Here is a 27,457-nt window from a genome sequence, read left to right as displayed (position 1 = left end):
AACCAATCACTTCCCGCCATTTAGACAGCTCAGCTGATCGCTCCCTGGGCTGTTAGACATGCATCGGTGACTGCTCTCGTAACGCATAAATATCAGGCAAATTCTTGTATTTTATAAAACTTTAAGTTTGAAATGTTCAAATCTTTTCAATGCATAGCATTGTAAGGAGCTCACAGTAATACATTAAGCCTGATGGATTTTGTTATGCAGTGTTAATTTTGTCAACATCATTGATTGAAATTGTAATATCAAAACTTTTCGTTGCCTGAATATCATTTAGAAGTATATTGCTGGATGATTTCTTTTCAATAGTTCATAATAAACATGTTTGTAAATTATCTAATCAAGGGACCAATAATCGATTTCAAATATTATATTATAATAATTATATATATTTTCAAAGGAAGAAAATCCAAAAATACAAGATAAATTAAGTTTTGATGGCATAAAAATCTGTTTAATCAGTTGGGCTTTATTAAAACCTATTAAAATGGGAATCGGAGTGCAACGATCAGTTTAATATCAGTTTGAATTGCTTAAAACCTATTTAAAAGAGATATTATAGGTGTTGAATGTATTCTCTGTGATGTTAATTAGCTTGGTACGATAAAATAGGAAACGTATGAGGAAGTTTTTGTAGATTAATTGATTATAATATTCATCGTATAATTGCACTGAGACCTAAACACAATGTTGCGTGTTTCAAACATTTTAGATGAGTAAAATGCCATTTGAAACTTTGTTAATGAATTAAATCTGTCTATTACCCAGACTTTTTAGCCAGGGTAATTTAGATTAAAGCCAGCTGAGTCCAGTTACGAACTATTAAAAACTAGTAGTAGTTCAGGGGTCGAAAACTCGACCAAAAATATGTAATGTACCCGCATTGACTATTGGATACTGAAGTAGACATTCTATCTCCATGGACCAGTTGTCACAATTTTTTTATTAAAAACATGTAGTTTTGTGAACCAATCACAGTATGTGTGTCTAAAATTATATTTTCTATCTTATTTTTTTCTATAAGTCATTCCATTAGTTTGTTTTGGTAAAAATCACCGTGTATTCGAGAGAGATTAGTAATTTAGATCAGCACAATCTGTTGGTGGCCCACATCAACTACGACGAATTTAATTAAAACTGGCGACAAATTTAACATAGGGATGGAATGTCTATTTGTAAGTTAGTCTATGGTCAAAGGTACAGGCTTCTCTATTTTCACCCCATGCTGTAAAAAAAACATGTGATTTCTTCCATTTGTTTTAATTTCTGTTTATATTTCGTTGTTATTTTGTCGCCAGCATGGCAATCCATTAAGCCCATGTTAATTTGTTTGATTTCAACATCATTTTTTGTGCTTATATTTAAGTCTATTTTAATTTTTAAAGAGATTTTGCACATCTACAGGACAATATTTTTATAACAGTATGCGTAGATTTTCCCTACGATGCACACAAGCTGAGAAAAAAGGTTTTAAAGCAACATGCTTGCTTGTTATATATGGAAGATACTTTTTCATTGTAATGGCGACCATACAAAGTAGGAATTTTAAGCCAAGTATGACTGGAGATGAGTGTAGGAAAAACCTTCAGGGTATTTTTCTGTTATCAATCGCACGTTATGTAGGGTTTAGGTTCCTGTACTCATTAATAATATAGTTGACGTTCATTGACTTGGATAACCTATTATTACGTATGCTCTTTGTTACGTAATTGTTGCATCAATATTGGAGGTATAACGTTAATATCTTTCTGAAATCTGAACAAGGCAACCAAGGTTAAAGGACAACCAAACAATAATTATCAAAAAAGAACGGCACAGAATTGGTTTATTCAGTCAATTTCAACTGCAAGGCAAGTGATACAGAATTCAGGCCTAGTCTACATACATTGACATTGTGGTTTTAGACCATCTACACTAACTCTTCGATCTACAACTGTAGCAAACAATAGGGACCGACTCAACAAACATAACATCTCACATTACGTTTTGTGGACTCACATTCTAACCAAAACTGTTAAAAATATACAATTTAGGATTCGAATAAAGACAGGAGTAAGAAAATATTGTTTTGAAAACACGCCAATAGAACTTTGACAATATAACAAATACATGGTTTATATGGTTCTAGAAAAAATATCGCTCACTATAACAAATACATGGATATCGACATACGTTATTGTATAACGATTTGTATACCCTAAAGCTTATTCGGTATTTTTACTTTAAAGACATATTCCATCAAATACATGTTTATTATGATTACAACTACTTGATGCTATAGGTTCCCACTTGGGCACCTCCAATGGTACACTATCACTTTGTTCTCCGGCATCGACGAAGCTCTATGGAACTAATTGAAACAAAACAGCGTTTAGAAAATACTCTACTTAACCGTTTTGCGCCCGGCACGGATGCATTTAGGCGGAGGAACAGATATCGACCGTGAGACGGTACAGTAACAACATGGTTCGATTATAACAAAACTTATCAATTAATTCAACTGATCTACAATATATACAAACATTTTGCTCGACAAGTTTGCCGGTTGTCTTTGGTTGAACACAAATGCTTAGTAGTACATCTCCCTCTCGATCCAGCCTCCACGGTTGCGCCTCATGATGAACCGTCGGGTCTCATCGTAGACGAAGATGACGATGGCGAAGGGAACAGCAGGCAGCCACCATTCCCACCTCACCGGATAGGTCCTCAGCACCTCGCTCATTCCAGGACAGTAAGATACGAAGCAGGCACACAAAGTCTCAAACACCATTCCAAAGTTGAGTACCCAGTTGCCCATTCCCTGATGGGTGATCGAGTTGTACCTAGTCTTGCAAATGATTAGGTCAGCCCATTGGACGACTACAATGGCGATGAAGAAGGCAGTGTGGCATGTAAACTCAAGGATCTTTCTGTTGGCGAAGGTCCATTCCTGACCATAAGAGTCCTCGAGGTCGTTGATGCTGTTGGAGTCCCAGTATTTCCTGATGCCGAAAAGCTTCATAGGCCACCAACCGTTTTGCGCCATGATGACGTAATAGGAGAAGAATCCTGCGACGGCTTCGATTACTCCAATCTGTCCGTAGGCTAAGAAGATTAGTTTGCCGTTGACGAGTTTGTCCTTCCTGGGGTTTCGGGGACGACGACGCATGATGTCAGACTCTGGAGCTTCGTAGGCGAGAGATATGGCTGGCCACATGTCGGTACCGAGATCAATACACAAGATGGCTACGACTCCCAGGGGTAATGGGATTCCACTAACTATAAATGCAAGGAATGGAGTAATTTCAGGCACGTTGGATGCCAGGGTGTACGCAATAGATTTCTTCAGGTTGTCAAATATCAGTCTCCCCTCTTCCACACCGGTGACGATTGAGGCGAAGTTGTCATCCAGCAATATCATGTCTGCAGTTTGTTTTGACACGTCAGAACCAGTGATTCCCATAGCGATTCCGATGTCGGCCTTTTTCAAAGCTGGTGAGTCGTTCACACCATCACCTGTCACTGCCACGATAGCTCCTAGTTCTTGGAAGCCTTCAACGATGTGCAGTTTTTGAGTTGGAGATGTTCTGGCGAAAACAATTTCTTTATGGGTTTTCAGAATGTGTTTAAGTTGATCTGAAGTCATATCTCGCAGCTTTGATCCTTGAATCACAATTGTGGTGGATTCACTCGGATCAAGTGATGACACTGGAACGTTTAATCGTTTCGCCATGTCTTCCAAAGTCTCGGATCCTTCAGATATGATTCCTACGGATTTAGCTATCGCTTTGGCTGTTACAGGGTGATCTCCAGTTACCATGACAACACGGATTCCTGCAGTTCGACACTTTGCAACAGCATCTGGTACAGCCGGGCGAGGTGGATCAAGCATGGACATGAGTCCGAGGAAGCTCAAACCAGTTAGGGGGAAATTTGGCTTTTCGCTATTGAATTTAAATCCCAACGGAAAATCGTTGCCCAATGGTAACTGACAAAAGCCTAAAACTCTCTCACCAAAGTTCCCGAGCTGTTCTATAATAATTTCAAATTCTTCTCGTATTCTGTCGTCGATAGGCACTTCAGTGTCGTCAATTCGTATTCTTGAGCAACGTTCGAATATCCTCTCGGGAGCACCTTTCATAACCAACAGGTGTTTGTTGGAGTCTGGAAGAACATGAATTGATACCTGGAACTTGTCTGTGGAGTTGAAGGGGATTTCACATACTTTCCTGTGTCGTTTTCTGAAGTCCATCACGTCTCCTTCAGCTAAACTTGAAAATTTCAAAATAGCTGCTTCGGATGCATCACCCATCACATCCCTTTTTAGGATCGGGACTTCATCTTGGTTCGATAAATATTCAGCTCGACTGCACAGACATCCAGCTCTAAACAGTTCCTTATACTCACTGCAGTTTCTATCAGCTAAACCACTATCGTACAAACAGTAATCTACATCAAATATGTCTAGATTGTAACTAATGTGGGTAACGGTCATCCGATTTTGAGTTAGCGTTCCGGTTTTATCCGAGCAGATGGTTGAGGTAGATCCCAAAGTCTCTACAGCTTCCAGATGTTTCACAACACAGTTCTTGGAAGCCATTCTTTTAGCAGTTAGAGACAAACAAACTGTCACTGTAGCGCAAAGACCTTCTGGAACGTTGGCGACAATGATTCCTATGAGGAAAATCACAGCGTCCAACCAGTGGTAACCTAAAGCGAATGACAATAAAAAGAAAGTGAACCCAAGAAACATCGCCCAACAAGATATAAGATGCATGAAGTGGTGAATTTCCTTGGCTATCGGAGTATCTCCAGTCTTCAGACCTGATGTAAGACCCGCTATCCTGCCCATGACTGTGTGATCCCCAGTGAGAATAACAACTCCTTTAGCTGTTCCTTCAACAGCATTTGTAGAGAAAAACGCTAGATTCTTGGTCTCAAGTGCTATTTCGTGGGTACACTCTATTGACCTCGACTGTGGTTCAGATTCACCAGTCAGAGATGAATTGTCGACTTTGAATCCTTGACTCTCGATAACTCTGATATCAGCTGGCACACGATCTCCGAACTTGACCAACACGACATCTCCCACTACCAGTTCTTGAGACAGAATCGTCTTCTTCTGGCTGTCTCTGATGACGTTCGCATAAGTAGGAACCATGTTCTTAAAGGAATCCATTATTCTTGAGCTCTTCGCCTCCTGTGAGTATGAAAATACACCGGTGATAGTACATACACAACACAACACTATACCTAACCATAAATTGTCCCTGGGAGCCTCTTCCGACACCTGAGACTCTATAAAATACGCGGTAAAACATAAAACGGCTCCAATCCATAACAGGATTGAAAACCCTTGGAATAAATGTTTGAGTAGAATCACCCATGCTGGAGTTCTTTTCTCCGGAGTCAAGGCATTTGGCCCGTCTCGCGCGAGGAACGTCTTGGCCTGTTGGGTGGAAAGGCCTTTCTCAGGGTGCGTTTGGTATTTCCTATAGAAATCATTTAACGGAATCGTGTGATCCGTTATGTCTATTTCTTGTTTCAAATTGTCCAGCTTCTTGGCCATGTTGTCCTCTTTGCTCTCCGGGTGGATTGCAAGAGACAAGGTCGATACCATTTTATTCATATTGATGGCTTGTTTTTCTTCTCTTCTAATGGAAAATATTCTATCAAAGGAACACCATCTTTAAGACTCTTTTGTAGTCACTTTGTTTGCACATTTTGAAAGGTGGCACCATGAGAAACTAAGATGAAAATAGACCTTTTGGTTGACTATTGGACTACTTGCAACTTTCCACTGTTCACTGACTCTCCTCCAGGGAATGAAAGACTGAATTGCGAGAAGACACTTGACAGTTTGGGTCAGATCGCAGGCAGCTTGAACACCCGCGTCGCGCTGGAGCCCAGCATCGTTCTGCACTTCTACCCTCTACCTGAAACATAAATATTTCCCTATTAAACTCTAATAAAATGTGAGATTGCATAGCTATAAAAAATAAAGGGGAACCGGAGTTTTGCCAACGGGTGTCAGGTAGATGGGGGGATGCCTTCGGCCACCTCTTGGTGCGGAGATTTGCCAACGGTGGTGGTGGGAGAAAGAGTGTGACGGAGGGAGGGAGAGCGATTGTCAGGATTGTCTACGCTTGGCAGTTATGCGCTTGTCGCAGTGGGTTAGGTTAGGTTAGGTAAGGTTAGGTTAGGTTAGGTTAGGTTAGGTTAAAAATTCAATACATTTCCTTTCACAGTCAGAGGTGCATAACTCCATTACTTTGAATACAGTCAGCATCCTGCCTGGTTTGTCCACCCCTAGAGGAAGCTACTCTCACGGTCACGTGTAATCGCTCTCGCTCAACCCAAAACCGTTGGCAAAACTCCGCAGTATGTGGAATTTATGGATGGGGACCCTTTCTACCTGATACCCGTTGGCAAAACTCCTACACTCAAAATAAAGAACAAGAGATAAGCTAAGAAAATCATGGAAAGCCACCTTAGTTTGCAATAGTATACAGGATGAACGGTCGATTAAAGCTCAACAGAAACCGAACTTACATTTCTTCAAATTACACATTATTTCAAGGAATATGCTCTGAAGGTGATTCTTGGAATCGCTAAATTTGACGACAATTACCATGATAGTGCTCATTCATCCTCGATGAAATTTCAACGTTTTTAGACTCTGAAATTCTATTCCCTTTAATATTCAATGCTATTACAGTACTGTAGTATCTACCGTAAGTAAGTTTATTCTAATAGGCTAACTAGTAGTATATAGTAAATAAGTGGGACAAAATGTTATTTTATCAAACCACTTAGAACCAAAATCTGAAAATTAAAATATAGTGCCTTGCAAAAAAATGCTATTAAATGGATATGGGATTCGTTCTATCAATCTATATATCGAGTCAGAGTGTTTATCCTGAAAAGTTAAAATTGCTATAAATGTCTGGGAGGGTTAAATTGGTATTCAACATGTATTAGTTAACTGTTACAGCTTTATTAAGAACAAATGAGTTTCTGAAATTTTGGCTGGACAAATCTCTAAAATACCCATCGATACATTTAGTAAAAAGACGAAAGGTTAAAAGGATATAGTTTATCGTTACCTTAATCGCATAGGGCAAAGATTTTACTTACAAAAGAAATTGTATTCTACCTTACTTGCCATTCATTTATTATGTTTTTATCCATTGGGTGATGGGAGTATTATATACTTTAAACTAATTTAAATAATGTTCACTGTGTTATAACCTCACATAAACATAAATAAAAACAACAACAAATAATCAACTGATCAGCTGGATTAAAAATAAGGACAGTCTTTGGACATATGTATCAGGGAGCATATTCTAGAAGTGTCATAAAAAAGTTTTTGTACAAAATTAAATAACTTTTTTATTGAAATCTCAAATCCTACGAACACTATACTGCTTTACAAAGTAAAATGAATTTTAATTTTCATGAAAACGGCGATAAACGTAGCAAAGTTTTTGTCCACACATAACACATTTTTGTGACACATTTATTCCGAATATAAAGTAAATGATTCCTAGACATTCCATTCCAATGTTAAAGAAGTAGCACGATTAGGATGAGAATGAAACTAGATCAATTGAGACACCAACCACGTTACTGATGTGTTATTAATTTTTTTCGAGTTTGCGAACATTTTAACAAAGCTGAAATCGAAACGTGTAAACAATCAACTTTTTTTGTCACATCAACTATCTCAATTACAAAAACAATAGACAAAAAGAATTAAGTATAGACCGTCATCCATGCTGCGGTCACCATAGGTTCTGGTGCACACCTCTGGGAGCGCCATGTAGTTCCGGCGTACGTGCTATGTAACTACACGGCGTTCCCAGCGGTGTGCGCCAGAACGTATGGTAACCATGGTAACCGCAGCACGAGTTGGCATTCTATATTTAATTATTTTTGTCTATTCAAAAACTAAGGTAGAAAATATAGTTTTAGACCTTAGCGCACTCTATATCAAACTCATTCAACAATAACAAATAAAAAAATTGGTAACAGCTGATCCATTTACATTGGACATCGACTTCAATATCCAAAAGCCATTATAATTATTATTATTAGATGGGGACGCCTCCTAGGTGTGTGATTTAACCCAAACTAGTGAACCTGTGCGGCTCAATGCCCCGCAAAAATAAAAATGAATTTAGAAAACAAATTCATCGTGTTACTTATATGTTGGCTCAACGTCAAAAATTAAAAACAGTAATAATAAATCCTTAGAAGAGAAGCAGTCCAACCATTTTCTAGCTGTATTTGTATTTTATTTAGTAAATTAATAAGTGTTCAAGTATATTATAGGGTAGTTATTTAAAGATTTTTAAAAATGCATGTAACAAAACTTTTTATCATATCAAACCAATAGGCCTTTGTAGAACCTGCTATGTGGCATATTTTGAGGGTCATAAAGATGCTGCTTGAAGAAAACACTTTTAAAAATAAACACTAAAAAAACAATATTTTAACCATAAAAGCACTTCCATGAATACTACGATTTTAGTCTTGAAATTACCTTCAGGAAGATTAACCCTCGTTAAAATTTCCAATAATGAATATGTGTAACCCATTATAAGACATAGCCTTACTTAAAACATCATAATATAGTTGCTCATGACTGAAATTGGTCTGGGTAAGAACAGTGCTGATCTTTAATTAAAGTTACTTGGCTTGGTGATTTCATAACTGCAAACTCAAAATAAAAAAAAGAACTATTTTTGTGTAACAACATTATTCACTTGAAGTAGATGATTTGTTTGATTTGTCGATCATCTGTTTTGTTTAAAATAAATAATTTCAAAGATTTGTGATTTTAAATACATAGATTATTATAGCAAAGTTTTCTAAATCATGGTAACTTAATCTCAACTAAATTTTACTATTCCCAGAATTAAAATAAAGTAGTAAGATCCATATTGAATAAACATTAAGGTATACAATCCTTAAATTGAAATGTAGTATACATCAACAGTCATAATACACAGCAATTATTATGTAGTAGACTTTGACTATGTTCAAATAACAAACATATGTTTCTGTAAATAAAAATTATCTCCTATGTTATCCTTATGGGGAAATACGAAAGTTTAAAGGGCTCCAGGGCCTCACTCTCTCATTATTTCCCTTAAAAGAAAGTTTCCTGCACAACTTCACGCTATGCTCTTTCCAATGACACCAAAAACATGACAATCGGTTCAGTAGTTTCGGAGGAGTAATTGTCACAAAAAATCTGCTTGCGTATTAAATAAGTACTAGAGGTCGTCCAGTGGTCGAAACTCGACCAAAAATATTTAATGTACAGACTTCTTTATTTTCATTCCACACTTTGAATAGAACATGTGATTGGAGTTTCTTCCATTTGTTTTGATTTTCTGTTTATATTTCGTTGTTATTTCGTCACCAGCATGGCAACTCATAATATCCATGTTAAATTTTTCAAAATTTTAAATTCATTTTTTGTGCTTATTTTTGAGCCTATTTTAATTTATAAATGGATTCTGCACACCTACAGGAAAATAGCTTTCTAACAGTATGCGTAGATTTTCCCTACGATGCACACGAGCTGAGAAAAAAGGTTTTAAAGAATCATGCTTGCCTATTAATATATAGATAGATAGATAAGAGTAGGCCTATATAGAATGCTGTGAGATGATCTGTGTGTGTTTTTTTTTTTTTTTTTTTTTTTTTTTTTTACTAAGATTAGCTGTTTCAACAGTCAGGATACAGGACATTTACAGGATAACAGTCATTTATATAAAGCCCAATGATCAGGGACAGCTGGGTCTACTTTCGAACCATCAAAAACCCATTGACTTTACTCAGGATCGAACCGGCGACCTTTTAATTATTGGTGAGCATTTTAACCACTCAGCTACTTAGCCAGTTAATGATGATAGCAACTATACATGTATATGGTCCTTTTATAAATCGCGTATAACGCAGTGCATAATCTTAAGCATGGCAACAATGCTGCAAAAGCTGGTTAAAAACCGAACTAAACCGGTGTGATGGAATCAGCTGTTTCAGCACAGCTGAGCAACACATTCTACAGAATTACATGTGGTGATAGACCATTTCTGTGAATGCTGAGGAATTGAATGTGTAGAACACAAATCACAGAAAGAGGAATGGTAAAAACCATAAATTAAAAAATGAATTTAGTTGTCTTTGGTTGATTCACGGATGTTGGAACTAACGAAGTCCTATTATTGATTTACAAGGCGTGGTCTGATAGTCTCTCAATAATTATCATTCGCTGCTGAAAGACACGACCCTTATATCGTACCTTAAACCTGGGTCTGTTAAACCTTAGTGTACCTTTATAGCGAATTCAGGGTCTGCTGGAAACACTCAATTATTAGTAGTCACTTAATATTGTGGAGTATAAAAAAATTGCAATGCTTGAGACTAATTTATACATTTTTCCAAAGAATATGCTAAAAATTTTACTTCAACCTATTTTTTCACCTACTTTAATCATTTTATTAGGACCTAAATAAGGTATAACATTGGCATAACTTTAAAATTGACTTCGGTATTGAAATCAAAAATTACAACAAGATGTAGATATTTTGTTTTAATATACTTATGTTAGGATACAGATTTGTCATCATATACCCAAAATGCGTATGTATTTTTCTGTACGTACAAACGCAGCTATGATATTTAACTCACTTATTTCTAAACATGTGTAGGCTAAATATATGTGTTTGGGTGCATTCTTTCACCTGAGTTTGTAATATTTAAATACTTTCCATGTTACATCAAGATTAAGGGTATAGATTTAAACAGTAGGCCTGCATACCCTAGTTCATTAAGGTATAAATTACCTTTTAAATATATCATATTCGTCTAAATGGCAAAGGTAATTTTATTTATTTTTAATGCATATTTTACGTGCTTTCAAGGCAGGTCTAGGTAATTGTAGGAAAATAACTTCTTTATCAGCATCGTACGTGTTATTAAATTACCCGAAAGCACAAAAAATACGTCAAATAACACGTGTATATATTTACATATACTTTTTACTCACAAGACGGTAAATACATATAAAAGATGAAGTGGTTATCTATTTTGATTGGACACTCCAATCATCATCAAACCCAATAGGCGGATGTTGGGCCTTCACCTATTGGCTACTTAAACTGTATTCTCCTACATTAACATTAAACCATTTGATGAAGAGTAGGTGTTTATTAAATGATCTATCATATAACTGAAATAACTGTAAACCCGTACCTTTTACCACAATAGGGGTTGTACGTTTTTGTGTAGACTTAAAAGGGCTATAGTATACAAAGTTTGATTCAGAATTGGTAGAGCCATATTTTAAAATCCGAATTTCCGTTGTTTTATGGAAACAGTTTGGAAGTTTTCATGGCAAAATCACAAAAATGTAATTTCATTTGAGCCGGAATTCTTACAGCAATGGGAATCGTTGGAGTTAAAAGTACTATGGCTTAGTAAGGTACTTAATTTAAATAACAATCGGTTGAACCGTATTTTAAAACAATCAGATTTTTCCGTTGTTTTATGAAAAATTGCCACTAAAAACTAAAATTGTAAAAAATGAAAACATCCCGGAAAAACCATAACCAAGTACCATTTTTTTTAACTGAACCATAGGTTTGGTCTCTATCTATGCACACAAACACACAGACATCTTTTTCGGATTCAGGGTGACCCAAAACGGAAATCCACACCAAACTCAAATTTGAAAATATTTACGAAAATAATACTTCCTACCATGTATAGGAGGAGAAAGTAAAATCAATAGAGATTGAATGGATTCAATTACATGTACCCACTACAGAAATCCCGATATCCTTTATACCATAGTTCCCTAACCCTCCATACTCTAGAAAGCGTAAAAATAGTGCAACCGAACACATACATTATTCCCGATCGTAATGAAAAGTCCTGTGGGATAAGCTATGTGTTATCATCGAAGGAGTCCCGGGGGTCCAGACGCGTCCCGCCGGCGTCGCATCCCGTGACGCCATCGCATCGATCCCCTCCCCTCTCGTCACCGACCTGCATCATCAAAACCGCTGTTCTTGGGTTCCGGATGTAACATGACTTTATAGCCTTGTTTAATGTACAATTCAAGCATTCCATAAAGGCTGAAGCGATTACGGTAGCTCATTTAAAAGGGGGTTTGACAAAGGGGGTTTAATAAGAGCCTATGAACCATAGGGAATAGTTTTGTACAGTTGTAATTTCGTAAAGTTTACCTATTTTTGGTACTTACGTATCCGACCAACCACACATAATAATTATAACCTAACCTAACCCAACCTAACCTAACCTAACCTAACTTAACCTAACCTAACTTAACTTAACCTAACCTAACTTAATCCAACCTAAGGGTGGTTAGGTTAGGTTAGGTTTGGCTAGGTTAGGATGCTTTTGTTATTTAAACTAATCAAAATCTTATTTGTAAGTCGATTTATCGGTGTGGTCGGTATGGTACATAAATATCCCTATTTTTGATAAGGTTTGAAAAAAAAACATTTTAAAATACCTTTATAAAATTAAGTGAACCAGATGAATCACGGCATTGCAATACACGACTGTTTCGGAGGTTTAGTATATTTGCTCCTGTATTTGAAGATTGTTATGGATTGAATAACACGAGTTATTCGCTTCATATCGACCTTAAAAGACGCACACAAAAAATGACACTGTTTCATAAAGAATACAATGATTAAGGATATATTCAAAAAATAATCAACCTTTTTTTTCTGATTTGGGATCCAGAAGGTAATCCACAGAAATAGTATCAAATAATAAAAACAAAATTACAGTTTTTACCACATCTTGTGAGGAGATTTAATATTTTCGAATGTACAGTATTGTTAATGAAAAAAGGCCGAAACCGAAAAAGACTACGACAACCCAATAAAACCGTTGTAAAACCGACGGTTTAATGTTGAACTCTAGGAATGCCAGAGGCACTTTGAATGGGGCCATGAAGCAGGCGTCTCGCAAGTTATTTCTGTCCAAGACGGAGTTACTATGGAACCTAGTGGAGCAGAGACGATGACGTCAGAGCTGAGTTTGTCAAAAGTCACTTTGACGTCAGCTGGGCCGTCAAAGTAGGCTGGTCTCTGCGTCAATGGGGGTTAATTAAGAAGTCTGGACTTGGGTGCAACTTGGAGAATGCTGGGGGTTGGGGGAAGTTGTTTGTTGACTCAACTTGCATTGCAACATGACATTTGTTTTTGTATAAACTACTTGAGCTTGCCCCGTGGTCGAAAAATTGACGAAAAGTCAATACTGTTTAAGGATTGCTATAAAAAAAACACAATCTTAAAATTATAAGATGGCTCTGAATTATCATTCAGTTTTTTTTTACAGCAATCTGTGCTTCTCTATTTTCACCCCACGCTGTAAATAAAACATGTGATTGGAATTTCTTCCATTTGTTTTGATTTTCTGTTTATATTTTGTTGTTATTTTGTCACCAACATGGCAACCAAAGGCCAATGTTAATTTTTCTAAAAATTTTAATTTACTTTTTTGTGCTTATTTTTGAGTGTATTTTAATTTATAAAGGGATTCTGCACATCTATAGAAAAATAGATTTCTAACACTACGGTATGCGTAGATTTTCTCTGCGATGCACAGGAGCTGAAAAAAAGGTTTTCAATAAACATGCTTGTCTATTATTATATAGAATTATCCCCATGTTAAATCTCCATAAGAAAAGTTGAATTTTCATTTTTGACCCAATTAACATAAATATTCTCTAAATACAAATAAAACCTGCACATATAGGACCGATAATCTTTCTTTTAGTACAATCCGCGTGTAATTCGGTCCAGTTATGGTGAGGCTGGCTGTCATCAGTTTTGCAAAAGTGTTTTTAAATATATAAGATATCCATTCATTTTATTGTATTGTATACATGATGCACTATTTTAGTTCTATTTTGTTTGTTCTCAAATTCTGTATGTATTTCAGGAATAAAAGGGCAGTTAATTTAATGGGCCAAATCATCAAAATCACTATAATGCAATTCGACGAGCTTACACCTAATTATGAGTGGTTAAAGTAGAGTGGGATGACCTTTTTGAGAGTAGTTTTGCTACTGGCTAAGACCTGTTTTTTATTTCCGAGTCATAAAAAATCACAGGCATTTCTCAGAATCGAGTCAGCTACACGGCGAGTACCTACAACTATACAAAACTCCTCCGTCATAGGTTTGGAGTTTTGACTTTATATTAATACATGTTTAACTTTTAGTTTAAGTTGAAGGTGTTTTAAAAATGTAGCAAGCATACTTGAAAACGTGTATGTAGCTAATTCAGATGTGGTCGTTAGATCAAAATTCTTCCTCGATAAAAAAATTCAGTTTTTTGTAGTCTTAGTCACTTAACATTTAAATAATAGGTTAATTTACCTTAATTTCGTCTTGTGGTTCTTATACCACCTGGGTGGACTTTTGGTGACCATGTCGCCTTCTTCAGATCCTTGAAAAGGTCCTTCACTCTTAGAGGAGGTATAAGAGTCACGAGACGAAGCTTACGTAAATTAACCTCTTATTTATAAAAACAAATATTCCTTGATTGAAAAGAAGTTAGATTATTACTTTGGTTATAAGATAAAAATATATGGACATTGTTAAACAAAAACCAAACGCTAGATACCGTAGGGTTATGTATTTGAGGATTCTGTGATGATTAAGATCATCTGAAGATCTCATTTGTACGAGTTAAGCTGACCCAGATGTGTCTGGACTGGACGTAGGCGGCCATCTTTACGAGGTAAACACTAACGATGATAAAACGATGAGTTATCGTTTGTGCGTGGCAGTAGAAGCAACGGTTGTAATGTACGAGGCATTTGCAAAGACAACAGGGACAATATTAGTTTTGTGAAAGAGTGATTCAACATATTTTGTCATGTATATTTTCATAATTATTTTATTTTATTTCTTGGTAGCTATCAACAAAGAAAGTCCTACAATTAATGGTAATCTTTGTAATTAGTTAATTTTATCAAAAGTAAATCGTATGGTATCTGTAACCATTATGGAGTTAAAGATATATCCAAATAAGTTGTGTAAATCCATTAGATTCAAGCTATGAAAGCGATTGCCAGAAATCTGTACGGTCAATGTAGACGATAAAGACAAAACTAGAAAAACTTTCAATACAAAAATATGTTTCACCTACATGATAGTGTTGAGCTAACCCTTTTAGAAAAGCTAGCTGAGTTCATCTTACTCTTAAGTTTCAGGCCTACAAAGGAAACGGTTGATCCCGGTTCTGTCTATACTTGAACTAACGACGAAGAGTTGCACATACCCAAACATAAATTAATTATCATCTTTTTGTTTGATGGGTTGCGCTTATAGTCATTTTTCAGTTTGAAAATGGAAAATACTGAAACAACACAATCGACACCAACTTTCGAAGGCTTTTAGGTAAGAAATGTGTTTAAGAATTCAGTTTAGAGGCACATTGCACTTCACTTGGAGTTCACTGACCTAGACAAGCCCGACTAGTCCTTGTGTTGTTAATGCTTGTGGTTGTAATAAAGTTGTCGAGAACACAAGTCCTGTGGAAGGGGTTAGCAAAGGCTGTAGAAGTTGTTTTTAGCTCGGCCAACCTCCTCAGTCACTGTGTGACAAATCTTTGCCGTAGCTTCTAAGAAGGTTCTAATTTGTCAAAGTCCTAATTTGAATTTACCTTGTGCACAATGACACGTTTTGTTGATTTAAATGTTTATTTTTTACAAAATAATGCCACTGGGGAAATTTGAATATATATACTCAGAGGACAAAATAAAAGCCGTTGGTTATGTAGCTTTTACTAAAAGCATTGTTGAAGTTCTGCATACAAAACATTGGAGACGTATCATAGCAGGGTAATATAGTTGCACCTAAAACTGATCCCTGTGTGACTCCAGTAACCGAAAGTTTACCTTTAACAGTATTTGTTCGATGTATTTACATGTCTAGTTTACCAAGTCTGAGACTATAATTTGTTATTTACATGGAATGTACAGTTTAGGAGGTGATTCTTGCAGATCACTACCCAAATTACCCAAATGTGGTAAAAGTATTGGGGACCCCAAAAAAATAATTTTTAGGTTAATTGTTTAAAGCATGCGAGAATAGCAAAGAAATCTAGATACTTAAGTATCGGTCATCTAAAATTCTACGTTAGCTCACTTATGGTTTCCAGTGTTGAAAAAATCCTCAAGTTTTCACATGCAACTAAAAAAAAATTCAAAAAAATGATGCTTCGACTGAATTGTTTTTTCTATGCTCAACCAGCTAATTATAATATCTCAAACTCGGTGCTACAGAGGTTTAAGACTCTAAGGAGTTCCTTAATGTATATATAACGTGATTATTATTGTCAATTAAGATGTTGAACCTGGATGTATCCTAAACTTGATCGGAGTATTAAGTAAGAGGTCGTGTATCTTTGTTGACTAAGAACAGCTGATTCATTAGTATAGATCATTCGTGGAAAGATCAAGGATCAGAAAAGTCAGATATTGAACCATCAAAATCTGACTTTTCTCGTAACCCAGCAGACATTTCTGCACAATCAGGTCTGTGGAAAAAATTATACAGAACGTTTAAAAGTCTTTGAGAGGGAATATTCTTTGAGAAAGACTCACACACCGTGTCCACTGGCTGGCATTCTGGTGTAAGGTCCAAAGGTCGACATTACTACAATCAAGACACTTGGCACAGAGATCAGGCCGCAAATAAACAATTATCAATGGCAAACACTGAACTGTAAGATCTCATTGTTTACGGGTTAGTGTCCTCCAGTGGCCCATCGCGTCTCTATCAATGCTTATTGTTGTTTTATTGTTGTGCGTTCCATTGATGAAGCGAGTAGAATTAAGTTGGTGAACAATGTTTGAAATATTTGTATTCGCGAATTTTGCAACTATTATCACAGGATTGAGAATTGTCTGGAGGGTAAATTTTGTGCCTTGCGTTAGATGCCATGATGATCAAAATACTGCAGAGGATTAGGTTCGGTGGTCTCAACTTTTTAAACTATATTGACCATTGTACGTTGTGCAAGTATACCAGTGGGTTTAAATGTTTTTAGGCGATCAATTTGCATGTTTATGGACCTTAATACAGAGGATTAGTCAATGATGTCATATCTATGTCAATTTCACCATCCAATGGAATCAAAGCCACAAAATTTAAGAGAACAGGAGATTCCCTAGTAGGCGTCAAACAGCCCACATGTCGAAATCACAACAACCAAAATTCAAAACTAACCTAAAAAGAAATACGAACTGTTACATCCAAGATAAAATTGTAGTCTAGCGAGAACCGTAGGGCACAAAGCTTAACAATTTAGGACAAGCCTGCAATATAGTATATTCGTATTTATAAGATGGTTTATAAATTCAACAAAATAATAAAGAAAATATAAGTAAGAACTGGATATAAACGGTTTTAGTGCTCTCTAAGTAATCAAAAGGATAAATATATGATCCTGAGAAAAACCTAGTAGCTTTTGATGGTAAACAACTATTGCTTACTGGGCTTTTAATTAAGGTCTTTGTTGAGTAACCAGCTGATATTAGTCAGTAACAAACATATGTTCAATAATCAACATACTTCAGTCAACTTAACCTTAAAATACACACTTTGGCTTGTCATCGTTGTAAACTCTGCCTAAGCGCTACTCGTGTTGTTTATTTCCCATGATGCATTTCACTACTAATACTACAACGATTCACTGTTTATTTTTTCAAAAGAGTCATTGGGTTGGCAACAATGATTACACGTTTCCACGACTGAAATAGCGGAGGTCAAATAATGCTGGGTAAAAAGCAAGCCTACCGTGCGTCTATTTTGGCCCAGCTGAGATGCCAGCTGGCATGAGATCTGTTCCCAAATAAATGGTTTCCTCCACAATTTCTTCACTCTAGTAATTTTCAGTGCTGCTTAGTAATTGATGCAGGTTATACGAATTTGTAAAGTAAATCGCTCATATAAGATTGAGAAACTGAATCTTTGCCAATCTCAAATAGGCCTACAATTCTCTGAATTTTATAAGAGCCACTGCTATTGAGTTTTGCCCTGCGCAAATGAAAATGCAAATGAGAAATAGTTAATGTGTATGGAAAGGAAAATTCTAGATGTTTTAGCTTATTTAAACGAGATCATTTAAAAAAATTATATATTCCAATTGCAATTGAAGGTCAAATCACCTTACACGAATAACACACCGCCAAATATGACTTCAATCGGTAAACAACTACTCCTTACTCTCCAAACCAAACATTTTGAGTGACCTACATATTCAAGATCGTTTCTTTACTAACGGTAAATAAAACTACCTTCAGACCAAACATTGACAATCGTTGGAAGAAACTAACGATGACAAAGCCAACAATGTGACGTGACTATGACGTCATCAATACGTTGACTACAAAATACACTGACGTGAAGTAGACATAGCATCTCCATGTTAATGTTGTAGCCAGGCTTAGATTAAAATTACCCCTGCTGCAGCAAACCTGCAAACTAAGTGAATTCCCATTTGTCTGATTGTAGTTTTACTTACATAATTAATTCCAATTATTTAAACAAGTCAAATTTATTTCCTATTTAAATAACATTAGGTTTAACAAATAATTTGGTTCGCTGCAATAGGGAAGGAGAAATAAGTTTTTTGTCACACTATGATGTTTTTAGCTGTTTTTATGCACTGCCTTAGGCCTTGAGTTACATACGTTGATTGGTGGCTAAAAGTTACGTTTTGCTGGCAATGTCAGCTGTCATTGTCATTTGGAGACCGAGCAGGGTTTTCCCTAGGGTCACAAAATCAGCTGCCCGCTTACTTTCTTGAAACATGAATGCATATTAAATACACAATCAGTATCCATATCATTGCAATAGAATTGTTATATTGTCACCGCTGCATAGTAACTATTTATTATTATTTTTGCTGATTCCTCAATTATTTCTTCATATAACCTTAAAGTTTTAGTTGTGTTGACTATCAGTGTGCATTATTATTGTGGTGAATAGTGGTGTGGTGAAAAAAGCGTTCGTACCTCGCACCGAAATGGTTTTGCAGCTCTCGATCGTTTTAAGTTTAAAACCTATCTCGAGCCGGCAAAACCTCATTTTTGGCCCTAGGTACGAAATATACTATTTTTATGTTAGTCTAATAGTATAGTGCGAAAAAATATATAGTTTGATAAAACCATATCAATACACAAGCAAACTATAACAGTTCCCTTTCTTCATCCAATAAAATGGCACATTGATTTTTATTTACTTTTCTCCATAACCGTTTCGCGTACAATAACGTTTCAATAAACGGCACTACAGTAATTTTTTAAGCTCTGGAAAACGGGTAGAAAAGAAATTGCAAAAAATGTTATTTTACCCCAATTTTGAGTGTAGGTTTAAATGAGATGTCTTGTGTAGCTTTGTTACTAAGACCAGATGTTTCTATAGTGCTTAAGGACACCTTTGTCCAGTTTTGATCCGAATTTCGTCTATTCTCAGGATCGAACCTGCAATTTTCTGAATGTCAGGCGAACACTCACAGTTGTCCAGTTGCATCAACTAGTTGTCGTTAGGGCTCTGAGCTATATGGACTGTAACAAGTTGGTCAACGTGTGTGTTTTTATTATACAATTTTCAACGTGTGTTTTTTACTATACGATTTTCAACGTGTGTTTGTTTGACAAGAGGACCAGGCGTACCACTTGTGAGCTCAAGGGCTGCAAAGACATGTGATAAGATAACATCATATTACCAACCTGTCGGATAAACATCCCCACATATATCTTATAAATTCATAATAAACTACTTCAGTATATACACAGCACAATGCCACGAAATGAATTATGTTGTTTTGCAACAGCTTTACATTTTGATTAAACATACTCTCACGTGAATTTATTATTATCCTAAAGTAGTTGAAAGTTATTTTAGTAACATTTTCTAGGGGTTCATTTAAAGAGTGAGTTTATTTCGACTATGTAGTTTTGATTGTGACCAATTTTTTAATTTTTTTTCCGAAATAAGACAGTACATTATTTTTACTAAACTACCTTAATGATAAATGCCAGAGCTTAAGGCATAATTGATTTTAATAACACATCTTACTTCAGCCAGCTTGAAAATGACGCCATAGGCGTCAACATTGGTCACCATATACTACTAGAGGATTATTTGGACAGAATAAAAGTAATTTAACCTCTTGTACAATAATTTTAAAGTAATGAATGAATTACCGTACTGTTCAGCTGAAGAAAAATTAAATTTCAATTTCGTTTGGTTCATTTAGAGCACGTGTTTTGTTACTACTAGCTTACTGCTATTACACTTAGTTTAAAACTATTTTAATCGAATAAATCTAATTTTAAAAACTAGCTCGTAACGTTGCTCGTAAACTAGTTTTACATCTAATCAATCAAGAATAAATCATAATACTACCTTTTAAAAAGAAGAAACAAATACTTCGTGGACCCTAGTACTCAACCAAAACTGTCAGTCACCAAAACATAAAACATGTTTCATATTTTGATTCTTTTAATTGAAATGGTGACCATACAAAGTAGGTATTTTAAGCCAAGTATGAATGTAGATGAGAGTAGGATGAGTTGCGCGATCTTGTAGTCTTGTTAGTGACTAAGGCCGACATATTCCTTAGACACAGCTTTAAATTAATAGCCCATACAGCCAATGACAACTAAGGGACCTACAGTTTATAATGGAATCCGAACCACATTTTTGCTGTGGTGTTAACGAACTGGTCTATTAAATGTCTAATTTAACTTTGGGATACCAGATCATAGTTTTATCAAACAAATTTCAATGACTGATTGGGATTTGAACAAGGACATGGAAGTTCGGTGTGACTATTACAAGTCCAACCCAGTCTAACTAGTTTAGACTGTTTGGAAGATACTGGACAATATTGAGAACCTTGTACCATCTGTTTGTAAACAGCTGTTAAACTCGTTGTCTTCTCGAAACAGTTTGCCTGTGTCTGTTTGTTTCTTGATCGCTTTTTGTGATTCGTGCCAGGGTTGCGGACATGCTTGTGGACCTATCACACCTAGAAGTTCCTTTTTAGTCTCTCATAAGGACTTAAATACCACCGTTCCGTCTTGAATGAATGAATGATGAATGCTGATTGAAAGAGAAAAATCAGCTGATGTTGTTAAGATCAGCTGTTCAAAGAATCAGTTAACGAACCTAACCAAAAAGATAATACAACAATTATTACACTGAGCAAGAACAGCTGGGCCCAGTTTTAAACATTTAAACAGCTTTTGGCAGGATTGAACCAGCCAACCTCTTGATTACTAGGTAAGCACTATACCATAGAGAAAAAAAATTAAATATAGAATTTCAGCCGTGCTGCAATTACCATGGTTACTATAGGTTCTGGCGCATACCGCTGGGAGCGCCGTGTAGTTACGTAGCGCGTACGCCTAGAACCTATGTTAACCGCAGCACAGCTGATGGTCTATATTTAATTATATTTGTCTATGACTATACTAACTCAACTACACAGCTACATAACACAAAATATTTACTGAATAAATTGTTTATAAGTTTTCTATCACAGTTGGTTAAAGAAGTTAAACTCATTACGAGACTTGGAAACTAATACTAATCCAACTAACTAGTTTATGGTTAGGGTGAAAGAGTAGGCCTACGTACAAATAACAATGGTCCCAATCCCAGCCATCGATCAACATTGAACAAGTTACACTAAACATAACCACAAAGTTAGCCATTTAGAATGAGTTGGTAATAAATATTTAGGTATGACCGGGATAGTGTATTAATGCGTTCAGTGTTCATCTTCGATTCTAAAACCTAGTGCTGACTTTTGTGGCTAGTTGTGATAATAAATGCAAAATACATGAATAAATTAAGTATATACATCAATTAATTTTAAATAAAAAAAATATTTTTTCTTAGCGAAGTCAAGAAATAAATTTCCAGACACGAGGACAGCAGCCACTACTCAAATATACATCAGGCAGATCGAAATTCACTTAGTCTGCAGGTTTCCTGCGGTGGGGGTATTTTAGTTATATTGTTACAAATATGAATACACTAGACGTTGCAAAAAATACTAATTACATTTTATTTAAACTATGAAAACCTCGACTTTTTCATTTCGTAAACTGTGTAGCTTAATGACTTCCTGGTTAAAAAATTGCCTAAATAAATACATCAAATGTGTAAGAACCATGATGAAATTAACATTTTTCAACAAACAATTGTAAAATAAAAAGTTTAAAAATAAATGCTAATTTAAAATAAGATATTACATAGTTACATTAAGATATAACATAGTTTGAAGAGATAAAATTAAGTCTATAAAAAAAGCAAATACAACTTTTAATGTTAGCCATAATCACAACAACAAAATAATAGTTTAATTAACTTACCTAGCTGATCAGTATGTTTATATAACAAATATAAACGAACATTATTCATTTAAAAAAAGGTTGTAGTTTACATTGTACAAATTAGCCTATTTGTAATAAATATTTGACATCTTATCAAGGAGAACCTATCTCCCTCAATAAGGTAACGGATATTTCGAGTTTGTCACAGAAAAAAAAAAACACTGCTAGGAGACTTGTGAACTGTCATGTAATAAATAAAGCAGAACTGAACGTAATTATTAAGATTGTATTATTAATTTTAATGTAATAAACTCATTTTTACCTCGTGACACTTCCTTTGCGGTACAACGAGTGACGAGGAAACATATTTATAGAAAATTATTACTATAAAATATGTGTCCTTAATATGCTATATAAAATACGAGAAATATGAGTAATTTATGTAGAATATAAGCTATATTGTTTTTAAACCCAAAACTGAAATAAACATGATTTAAAGTATATATTTTATTTACAGATTTGGAATTAAAAACCACCTAGAAAGTAGGTGCAAGTAATAATGTATTTATCATTGAGCTAAAAGTATTATGTATAGTTCATATTTTTAATAGGTGTCGCTAGAAATATTAAGTTCTGTAGAGAAAATATTATAGATTTTCTATTGAATTTAGCAAAATAAGTTAAATTTAGAGTAAGTAGATAAGCAAAAAAAAAAAAACTTAAAAAACACATATCATCCAAACTATAAAAACAAACTAATAGAATATTTCGTACCTAAGGCCAAAAATGAGGTTTTGCCAGCTCGAGATAAATTTTAGGTACGAGACTACGAGACGAAGTCGAGAACTTAAAACGACCGAGAGCTGCAAAACCATTTCGGTCCGTGGTACGAACGCTATTTTTCACCACACTATACCCTATTACCACTATTAACCACAATAATAAAGCACACTGATAGTCAACACAACTACAACTTTAAGGTTATGTGAAGAAATAATTTGAGGAATCAGCAAAAATAATTATAAACAGTTGCTAGGCAGCGGTGACAATGAAACAATTCTATTGTAATGCTATGGATACTGATTGTGTCTTTAATATGCATTCATGTTTTAAGAAAGTAAGTGGGCAGCTGATTTTCGGCCCTAGGGATGTAAAAACCTGCTTGGTCCCCAAATGACGGTGACAGCTGGCATGGCTAGCAAAACGTAACTATCAGCCACCAATTAACGTATGTAAAGTAGCTAAAAACATAATAATGTGGTGAAAAAAATAATTATTTTCTTCTTGCAAACGATTTTAATTTCGGGAGGTGAGGATATAGGAGATTTAAGTTTTTTTTATTTGGTGTACAGTTAATTTAATATTAGGTTTACTACACAAGATCATAAAACCAAGTGAAATAGCTCATAAATTAACTATTAGAATATGTACGACGACGTTTAACTATTTTTTACGTTAAAAGATTACCATCTCTTCTAATAAGTATTGTCAAAATACTAAAATAAAATTACAAAATAAAAAAATCTTCATTCAGAAGAAGGAATGTGAAAACCCAAACAATCAATCTATATAATAAACTCCCTTTTTATATTAATTTACTTGTGTAGTAAACAATCTTTTAAAATGTTCGCGAAAGATGGAAGCTACATACTGTTATTTTATTAGAAAGCAGGGAATTTCATTAGTTCACATTATTTAGTATAGCCCATGTAACTATTCAAATTACAGTGGAAACATTTTTCATCACATCAACATATATCGAACCCGAAACATAAAATTGCCTTTAACTCCTCACTATGGTACACTATAAGTTAATTGCCTACCTTTGGAGTACACAGAAAACTAAATTTGTAAACAAAATACAGATAAGTTTTGGCAACTGTTTCCAGAATCAAAGATGGGTTAAAAAAGAAAAGACAATGGGGTGTTTCCAAAATTATTTTCTTTTCCAACCCAAATATTACCCATATTCCGTATATCATAATGACAATAAGACTATATCAAAACTAAGCATTTCACAGTATAACATATTGATTTAGCAATTTTCAGAACATTTATTACAAATGATTGTCTAGTCAAATCAATTTCATCAGACTTTACCACCCACCATCAAGAGGGCACCAGGTTCAATTACAAAACAAAGCCAGTAGCTTTATAATGTTTGAAACTGGGCCAAGCTACCCTTTATTGTTGTGCTTTAAATAAATTAAACCGTTTGTAGTATAATTGCACGAGGTATAGCTTTCTATTATACGTTCATGTAGCATTCATGCTTATTTAAAACATGCAATATTATTTTGCAATATTATTCTTTCCTAATAAAATCATACATAAGTTATGTATACTATGAAATAATATGTGGAACTACTTTTTAGTATTGTTCTTTTATAATTGTTTACTCATAATAGGATTATTTAAGTTAAGTCTATCTAATTATTTCATGTGACCTAAGGTGTGTGTTTAAAAAATCGATTTAAATAACCAACATTAAACCCAAACTTTTATATTTTAAAAAGAAACCAGTAAACTCTAATTTAGAATGTAGGTTTTTCCATTTCTCGGCAAAATAACTCAACAATTGATACTAAAGATAACATTGATAATATTTGTCAAAGTTTTAGATGACCAAGCTTTTAACAGACACACAGATAAAACCCGGAGCAAACCAGATATAACCAGCACTACTACTTTGTTAACTTCTATTCCTTTTCATATCCTAGAATCGTTGATTTATTATTAGGTATTCTATTTTAATGTAATCTATTCATATTTATTAGGTAGACTAGAAGGAATATTTCAAAATTGTAATTTAACTAAAAATATATCAAGTTATTTCTGTAAAGGACGTTTAGTAAAATTACATTTGAAACTCATCAAATACGAATCCTCATTGCATTATTGATTTTACATATAACATTACTACAAAAAAGGATTGAATTAAAAGCTTAACTAATGATTGTGATAAAAAACCTCTTGTTTGAAAGAGGGTGAGTGTTTGGTTTACTTACTCAAATTAATTGCACGGCACATTTACATTTAAGAAAATATTTCATTAGTACGAAGGGAGTTTGACTAGCAAAGTTGTTGCAAGTGGTTGGTAAAATTGTAAAATAATACCAAATTTTGGGATACTCTAAGCAAAGTTTCATGCGTTTTACTTTAACTGACCGACCACAATCTTCCTACTTATTTTAGAACTCTAATATTGCACATGCAGTTTATAAACTTTAAAAAACATAAACGTATCCAATAGCTTAACTATTAAGTTGTATAGTTTCATAAAGCGATTGTAAAATACTGTCTTGTCGATACTAATTTATTTAATACAACTTCTAAAATAAAAATAAATGTATTAGAGACAATTTTTAGAAAAAAGAAAGAAATTTTAAATTTAAAACATAATACCCCACAATTGTACTCACAATGTACTCTTAAAACACCCTACACACCCTTGAAAACTAAACAAACTCGTATACACATTTTATATAATTATTATAGTTTAAAAAAAGTTAACTTACCAAATAAAATAAATGGTAATCCAAGATAGAAGCACACACAACACTCGCACCAACTGATGTGCAAAGAAGGTACTGACGCATGCGTCACAGGATTTCTGACCCCTCTCCCCCCGCTGCAGCAACCCTTCGCTGGATATAGCCGGTACTGTACATCCTGGCGGGATGGGCTTCAATATTTGAATGCTTATAAGGTGTGGAGTAATTAGTTAATTTCACCATTCAGTCAAATCGATCATAATATTGAATTTTAAAGATTGACATTAAAAAAATGTATGTTTTCTTATACTGAGTGTCCCATGTAAGTGTCCCAAATTGATAACGGAAAAACGCTTAACGTACAAAGACGAAATAAAATTATTTTCCGCTAAATCGAATGGCCCCGTTCAATTTAGTGTTGAATCCAAATAACATGCTTTTGATATTAGAAAAATAGGTTATATTAAAAATATGTTTTTGAATTGTAAAAAAACCCCTATAAAATAGTGTGTCACTTGACATATGTTGCTATTTAAAAAATTTGAACAATGGGCGTGTGCACATTTTTTTGGATTTTTTATTATTAAAAACCCCTACTTGTAGCATATCGCTAATTTCATAACGAGTAGGAAAATTCAATCGGAGAAGGGCTAAGTGCATTGGTATAGGAAACACAGAGTATTAAAAACATATTGATTTTTCCCAAAAAAACTGCCACCATTTTGAAACCGAAAAAGATAATCAATTTCTGTTTTCACCAAAATGTTTGTCTATTATATTCCTTTAAAATTATGTATAAGATGCCATATGTTTACATTTAAAAATTCCGATATTCGAACTAGTGATATACAGTTTTTGCACACTCTGTATTGGAAAAAAGTTAAGAATATGTGTATGTGTGTAGGTTATGTCAATAATTGTCCCTGGGGTCAATTTAGTGGGAAATAGTTTTATTTCATCCTTGTACGTTAAGTTGTTTTTCCGTAACCTATTTGAGACAACTTACTTGGGACACCCTGTATAACGTGTTTGTTTTAGTTCACTATATTTTTTAGTACCTATGCAAAGTTTGAACTTTTTTGGATATTTTATAGCTAAGAAAACTAAACTGTTTTTAAGAAACTAGTTCAAAAGCCTCAATATTTGTGTGGTTATTTCAGGGATCGAATCTATCCCTCCCGCATCGAAGTCCGAGACGCTAACTAGGCTAGCAAAACTCAAAAAATGATTTAATATTCAAATTTTTAATTTTTAGTGGGGTATATTAACAATTAATTTTACTCTTTATTTTTTTCATCTTGATCGTAATTTGAAATTCAATAATTAATTATTATGTAATTTGAATTATCACGCTGTATTTTTTTCTTACAGCTTTCCCTCTTTTCTAGACCTCAATTTATATTATGTGAAACTATTGATTAGTCTAGCCTTCAATAATAAAATTATTTATTCATCAATTTATCATTGAACTGTCAATTGAATTGTATAAGAGGGCTAAAATTTTACATAGATCGCATAATGGTTTTATACTACCAATTGTGTACTTTTCTAGCATTTTTCTA

The 27,457-nt window shown here is 34.6% G+C and overlaps 1 protein-coding gene across 1 annotated transcript; it reads right to left on the bottom strand.

Annotated features, from left to right (window-relative positions):
- Positions 1-1,811: 1,811 nt before the first annotated feature.
- Positions 1,812-25,989, bottom strand: LOC128991334 (sodium/potassium-transporting ATPase subunit alpha-like). The gene is made up of 2 exons (XM_054414139.1): positions 25,920-25,989; positions 1,812-5,918 (listed from the first exon to the last, which is right to left on the bottom strand). Exon 2 carries the CDS (start codon positions 5,609-5,611, stop codon positions 2,573-2,575), a length of 3,039 nt encoding a protein of 1,012 aa, XP_054270114.1. The 5' UTR covers positions 5,612-5,918; positions 25,920-25,989; the 3' UTR covers positions 1,812-2,572.
- Between the last annotated feature and the right edge of the window lie 1,468 nt (positions 25,990-27,457).

The sequence above is a fragment of the Macrosteles quadrilineatus genome, unplaced genomic scaffold, assembly GCF_028750875.1.
Source record: "Macrosteles quadrilineatus isolate MER2022 unplaced genomic scaffold, UCM_ALF_1.0 Scaffold_4__1_contigs__length_99947679, whole genome shotgun sequence".
NCBI classification, from domain to species: Eukaryota; Metazoa; Arthropoda; class Insecta; order Hemiptera; family Cicadellidae; genus Macrosteles; species Macrosteles quadrilineatus.
Note: the sequence above shows the minus strand (reverse complement) of the source record. Positions and strands in the feature narration are given on the sequence as shown.

Excerpts from the sequence above, each read along its gene's own strand:
- LOC128991334 (XM_054414139.1), bottom strand. The coding sequence starts at position 5,611 with ATGAATAAAATGGTATCGACCTTGTCTCTTGCAATCCACCCGGAGAGC.